This window comes from Sinocyclocheilus grahami, unplaced genomic scaffold (assembly GCF_001515645.1).
Source record: "Sinocyclocheilus grahami isolate Dianchi unplaced genomic scaffold, SAMN03320097.WGS_v1.1 scaffold927.1, whole genome shotgun sequence".
Classification (NCBI taxonomy): domain Eukaryota; kingdom Metazoa; phylum Chordata; class Actinopteri; order Cypriniformes; family Cyprinidae; genus Sinocyclocheilus; species Sinocyclocheilus grahami.
The window spans coordinates 25,209-32,472 of NW_015506106.1; the positions used below are offsets into that span (position 1 = coordinate 25,209).

The following is a 7,264-nucleotide window of genomic DNA, read 5'->3' on the forward strand; positions in this document are numbered from 1 at the left end:
CTTGCCACCAGGTTTGGCGGGGGCCTGGACGGGCGTGGCGGCTGCCCTGCGACCGGCTCCACGGCGCAGCTTTGCTGGAGGCCTCAGGGCGGTGGCAGCCCTCGGCGACGGCAGCAACTGCAACTGCACGCCGGGGCAGGATGTACCTGATGGCCTCAGTCTGCTTTGGTCAGCAGAGAACTGCTGGGCAAAGTTCTCCACCGTGTCGCCGAAAAGGCCAGTCTGGGACACGGGGGCGTTCAAGAATCGTGTCTTCTCCGTCTCGCGCATGTCAGCCAGTCACAGCCAGAAATGGCGCTCCTGGACCACCATGGTGGACATCGCACGACCCAGAGACCGCGCTGACCTCCCTCGTGTAAGTCCCTCAGTGCCTTGGCCTGGTGCACTTGCAATCACACCGTAGCATGTAAGGCAGCTTCTCCACAGGTCATATAAGCATCGCTGGCCAGTCGAGTACCTACAGACCCGGGAGGGAAGGCACGGTTCTCCCTGCCGGTTGGAGGCGGTATTAGGACACAACTGCATCGCAACCGACCGCTCCACCGGGGGGACCCTTGTAACCCCCTAGCTGCACCACCATCGAGGGTGGTGAGGGAGGAGGAACCAGCAGATCGGTTTCCGGCAGTAAAAGGTGCCGTCCACGACCTGGTGAGCTCCTCATGCACCTCTGGGAAGAAAGGCACCGAGACGGGGCGCTGAGAACCAGCGCGGAGCACCCCGAGAACCAATCGTGCAACCTTGAGGGCTCGGGACACGGTGGAAGTCTCCACTCGAGCCCTACCCCTACGGCGGCCCGGGAAAGCATAGCCATTATTTCTGGATCCGATTCAGGCATTGCTACAGTCCTGGAGGAGATCATAAAAACTTAAACATTGTTTAATTGGTATCTTTGTTCTATATATTTATTTGTGCTATTTACACAATTTCAAACAGGGCCCATTGGTACAACCTGCACCGGGGCCCCACAAACCCCAGCTACAGCCCTGCTCGAAACCAACCCTCCCTACCCACCTCCTTGACATCAGTATGCTTTATTACATATAACTTCATGTTCTGCAACTTTGCTGTTTGTTGTTTTCTTTCTCTGTTTCAGATCGCCACATCAAGACGAGCTTTTCAAGCAGTCCTTGAACATTCTTATTCACTATCTCCATATTCTATTAATCGCTTTTGTACAGTCTTTGTTCAATGTCATGCTGATGGTTCTGGGGTGTTATTACAGGCAGTTAATGCTAATTTATTGTAAAGCTAACCCCCCAAATGGAATCATACTGCCAAACCAAATGTTGTAAATTAACAACAATAAATGTTTTATTGCCAGAGTGGTCCTGACTGAACTACTATTTACTACTAGAGAGCATGTTGAATGCACTATACTTTGGTACTGCTTTCCAGGTCTGGGTCACATCAGGGCTGTCATTCTTTGCTGTATGTGGGCTGAGGGAAAACTGGAGCTAAGCCAGAAAAAAATGCTATGTAGGATGTCTGTAAATTAAATCTTTGAACGTTTGGAAGCGATACTTTTACATATAAAACAAATTTTGCATCTGTAAAACCATCATGATTGTAAAGCCTGTAATCATTTAATTTTACATTCCATTTACACATTTTGGCAGAAACATTTATCCAAAGCAACACAGTGCATTCAATATATTCATATATTACAGTTTTTTTGCCAGTTCATGCTTTTCCTGGGAAATCGAACCCATGACCTATCATTTGAGCTACAGAAATCACACATAATGGTTTTATTGACACTGATATTGCCCAATATAAAATTAATCAGAAATAGAAAGTATTTAACACTCACCTCAGCTGTGAGATGTAGGGCAGACACTGCAGGAATCCCTTCACTTCACTCTCTTCATCTGTGCAGTCTATCAGCTCTACTGGTTTCTTCTCTGTTTGGAGTTTCAGCACTTCTAGGAGGATGGAGCTCTTTCTCTCTGAGAGCTTTATGCTCCAGACTGCAGGAGCTGACTGATAAATTGGCTGTAATGCTGGAAGGACACTCCTATCTGTTTGACTCTCATAGTCCTTCACATGTGACCACAGATCCAGCAGGAAATTACATTGATCAGGTTTACGGTTTGTGCTGTTTTCACTGCAGGGGAATGAAGTGTAGCTGCACACAGATGTTAATAGTTCAGTGTAATTTTCTCCTTTATTTGCCTTAATCTCTGATGCTGAAACAAACAGATTCAACAGAAACTTTACAGCAGGTTCCGTCTTCCTATAGAAAATGTCATCAAACCTGTGAAGACATACACAAAAACATCACTTTAATGTCTGTTATAGGATAATGACATTTTACAAGCAACTCGTATAATCGTTTAAAAATTAAAACAAGAAAGCTGGTGGAATGACTTTTCATAATTCACTATGAACTATTCAATCAGTGATTAATATAAATTTATATGTTAGTAGTTGTGGCCACCCGAATGAGTGGTGTGTTGTAAATGCAATCCTACATTGAATTTATAATAAAGCAGAGCTGAATGCTAAGGATTTTTTCTACTGACCCAGTCAGGACAGTGGTTCAGATATATTGCCCTTCCAAAAATGTTACTGGCACAACAACAACATCAAAACAATAGAAATGGTTATTGTTCTGGTCATTTTTGACCCAGGTAAACTGCTGCTTCCAAGATGTCAGAAACATCCATTTCCTCTGGCCTCATAATTAGAAGCTGCCACCATGTTAGAAGAAATTTCATTACTGTTTCTTTGCTGTTCACCTTCATTACTGTTTATGTGAAGACGCACACACTGTCTGACCAGCTTCCTGTGCATGCTTTTCAAGTGTGTGCACAGAACAATATTTATCTGATAGCGCCGGTAGTGAATTGTGTTTGCTTCTGCATCTCATTGCAGCGGAACCCTTTAAAAGTGTTTTAACATTTGAGATGCGATCTGGGAAAGCCCGTCGGATGTAGCGCTGGGACGTTTTCAGGAAATTTGAAAAATAGGTTGAATGCCAATTTTTTGTCAAAATTAGGTTTTCATTAAATTATTATTCTATAACATCTTGTCTATCATCTCTGAAAATATCTTGGTAAAATTCACTTGTTTAGTACATAAAAATAGCGATTAATTGCAGCAAGCAGAAAAGACGGCCTTTCACCTAAGAACACGCTGCGGAGGTGCTTTCTCTTAACACCACAAACACAGTTAAACTATCTAAAAAAACCATGTAACATATATAGGCCTAATAAAGGTGCATCAATGCACATTTCCCACCAGGCCAGTCCTGTGTAAACTATGGCACACAAAGTTTTTTTTATTTTTTTATTACACATTTTGGCAGAAACATTTATCCAAAGCAACACAGTGCATTCAATATATTCATATATTACAGTTTTTTTGCCAGTTCATGCTTTTCCTGGGAAATCGAACCCATGACCTATCATTTGAGCTACAGAAATCACACATAATGGTTTTATTGACACTGATATTGCCCAATATAAAATTAATCAGAAATAGAAAGTATTTAACACTCACCTCAGCTGTGAGATGTAGGGCAGACACTGCAGGAATCCCTTCACTTCACTCTCTTCATCTGTGCAGTCTATCAGCTCTACTGGTTTCTTCTCTGTTTGGAGTTTCAGCACTTCTAGGAGGATGGAGCTCTTTCTCTCTGAGAGCTTTATGCTCCAGACTGCAGGAGCTGACTGATAAATTGGCTGTAATGCTGGAAGGACACTCCTATCTGTTTGACTCTCATAGTCCTTCACATGTGACCACAGATCCAGCAGGAAATTACATTGATCAGGTTTACGGTTTGTGCTGTTTTCACTGCAGGGGAATGAAGTGTAGCTGCACACAGATGTTAATAGTTCAGTGTAATTTTCTCCTTTATTTGCCTTAATCTCTGATGCTGAAACAAACAGATTCAACAGAAACTTTACAGCAGGTTCCGTCTTCCTATAGAAAATGTCATCAAACCTGTGAAGACATAAGCACAAACACCACTTTAATATCTATTGTACAATAATATGACACATATGAAAGCTAGTGGATATATATATATATATATATATATATATATATATATATATATATATATATGTGTGTGTGTATGTATCCACTAGCTTTCACATGTGTGAATGAAAAACCTGTGTGAGTGGTGTGTTGTCAATACAATCCAACACTGAATACATAATAAAGCAGGGCTCAATGCTAAGGATCGTTTCTACTGATACAATCAGGACAGTGGTTCAGATATTTTTTTACTTGCCCTTCCAAAAGTTGTATTAGCCCCACAAAAAATAAATAAATAAAACATATATATATAGAGAGAGAAATGGCTATTGTTCAATGAAACAGCTGTTTTAATCTGTGGTACAGCAAATCTAAAGAAAATGTGAACAACAGTTTGTCAGATAATACCTAAGGTCAGTATAATTGGACAGTGGAAACTGAAGAACAAATGTTTTTATAATTATTTTTAGTTGTCAGTCTTATCCTGAGGTAGAACTGCAAATTTTTTCTACTGTAGTGTTATGTTTTATTGACCTCTATATATAAACACAGATTAGCCAAAAACATTATGACCACCTATCTAATAACTTGTAAAACCTACTTTAGCACACAGAACAGCAGCCACATGGTGAGCGATTGATTCGACGAGGTGGCGATAGGTCTCCTGGGGTATCTGGTACCCTAATGTCAACAGCAGGTCTTCCAGTTCCTGTACACTGCAGGGTGGTGGTGATGTAGCGTGAACCCACTTTTGACTGGGTTTGTGTCAAGTGAATTTGGAGGCCAAGGCATTAGCAGAAATGCCTTGGTCCGTAGTGATGTTCAGATACTTGACAGCTTTCAGGGATTGTGCTATTGGGATAATGGGGCCTAAAGTGTCCCAAGAAAACATTGCCCACAGCATAACACCGCCGCTGTTGGCCTGTGTCTGCCCAACAGTGCATCCACGTGCCATAGACTCTGTTGGTAATCGGTGTATCCGTATTCGCCTGTCGACGTGACGCACCAGGAATCTTGATTCGTCAGACAAGACTACTTCAAATCATCCATAGTCCAATCTCGATGATGTTGGGCCCATTTCATGCATTGTTGGCGATGGTGTGCAGTTAGCATGGGGACCGGCTGGGTGGTCGGCTACACAGGCTCATACACAGAAGGCTGCAATGACCTGTTTGTTGTGACACATCGCCCTGGTCACCACTGTTGCAGCTGCTGGGAATTTGTCACACTGTGACCCTGCGGTCGCTGTGAATAACGTGCGACAGTCTCTGCTCCCCTCTGGCATCAGTGAGCTGCAGGTGAGACATGGCTGGATGATGGTTCGTCGTTTGGCCATCAGTGCACCACTTTTGATATGTACTCACTATAGCGGCATGTAAACAAACCACAAGGCGCCCCGTTTCCAATATCGAAGTTCCGAGGCACTGTGCCATCACAATTTGTCCTTTATCAAACTTCGATAAATCGGCAGCTTTTCCCATTCTGACACCGAACACTGACCGAAAGCCGGTCCTCAGGTGGTATATATACTGCTCTGTAAACTGCACCTGCGGCACCATACGGTTGCCAGGCACGCTCACTGCTCTAGACTGGGAGTGGTCATAATGTAATGGCTCATCAGTGTCTATTTTAAGTGCAAGACAATGCAATAATAAAAAAAATTATAATAATAATTGTTAAATAAATGCTGCATTCTGAAATTATGATTTCTTGCAGTAGCCAAAGTTAGAATACTAACCTCAGCTGTGAGATGTAGGGCAGACACTGCAGGAATCCCTTCACTTCACTCTCTTCATCTGTGCAGTCTCTCAGCTCTACTGGTTTCTTCTCTGTTTGGAGTTTCAGCACTTCTAGGAGGATGGAGCTCTTTCTCTCTGACAGGTTTATGCTCCAGACTGCAGCAGCTGACTGATAAATTGACTGTAATGCTGGAACGACACTTCTGTCTGTTTGACTCTCATAGTCCTTCACATGTGAGTACAAATCTAGTAAAAAACCAGACTGATCTGTTGGTTTTTCATTAACAGAGTGAGAGTAGGCATAGTTTTTTCCACAGGGGAAATTTGTGTAGCTGCAGACAAATGTCAACAGTTCACTGCAGTTCTCTCCAGTAGCTAAAATACACTGTGATGCCCAAACAATTAAATTCCGCAGACAGAGCAGAGCCGACCTTTTCTTCTCACCTTCTTCTAAAACATCTTTATAAAACCTGAGTAAACAAACATAACCACACAAAAATACACTTCACTGTCATTGGGTAGAAGTAGTACAGCTGATTTTGATTTAATTAAGGGCATATCAAATTATATGAAATCTGCAGTAGCAACTTTTAGTCATTTGCAACTTAATTTGAATAATAAAGAGCTAATTTCAAGCAACTCTGTATTTGCTTGTAAATAGTCACTGTAATGGTATGAAGCAGTTCCAGGTATTGATCACATTACTATACAATAGGACTTGAAAAGCTAAATTTCTCAGGAGAGGTGGTAGCATCACTATTTTTGTACAAGAGGACTTGAAAAGCTATATTTCTCACATAGAGGTGGTAGCATCGCTATTTTGTTAGTTATACCATTGAGTATTAGGGTTAGAGTATAGAGTTAATCAGTAACAGAAACAGCCCAAGCTGTCATTGCTTGTTCAAAAGTTCACGCTATTCTCTGGGCAAGATACTAAATCACTGGCGTCAGAAAATAGTTCTCACCAAAGAGAGTTTCAGGGAAGAAAACCTGAAAAAAATCTGAAACTTGAAAAAAAAAAAAAAAAAAAAAATACATCTTTATTATATCTTAATATATTATTAATTTCTTAATATATTATTATATCTTAATATATTAACCATTTGCACACACAAGCTCCTCCCGACTGCAGCCCGATTTACAAGCCACTTTTGCCTGTTTTTTTTTAATTAAATTTCTTTCTTTTTTCCCCCTTATGAACAATTTTTGGTACACGACAAAAGCTCCTTGTGGTTTTTCGGTTTGATTGATTTGAGCAACCATAAATAACGCAAAACATAAACATTTTGAGTTTGTGATAGTGTTTCTATCATTAAAATCTTTCCCAAAAAGACTCATGGCTGTATAAGATCAAAAGGGTGCTTCTACTAAATACTGAGCAAAGGGTCTGAATACTTAGGACCATGTGATATTTCAGTTTTTCTTTTTTAGGGGGTTTGAATACTTTCCGTACCCACTGTATATATACATACACTGTGTTTAATATATATATATATATATATATATATATATATATATATATATATAAAAAATATATTTTTTTT

General features: G+C 41.0%; 1 protein-coding gene across 1 annotated transcript in view; it reads right to left on the reverse strand.

Moving 5' to 3' along the window:
* Positions 1-7,264, reverse strand: part of LOC107564376 (uncharacterized) — a gene marked incomplete at its 3' end in the record, with an annotated part of 75,436 nt that overhangs the window by 23,982 nt on the left and 44,190 nt on the right. Inside the window, 2 exon segments of the mRNA XM_016249438.1 lie at positions 1,811-2,254; positions 3,502-3,760. Coding sequence (XP_016104924.1) covers positions 1,811-2,254; positions 3,502-3,760 — 703 coding nt within the window.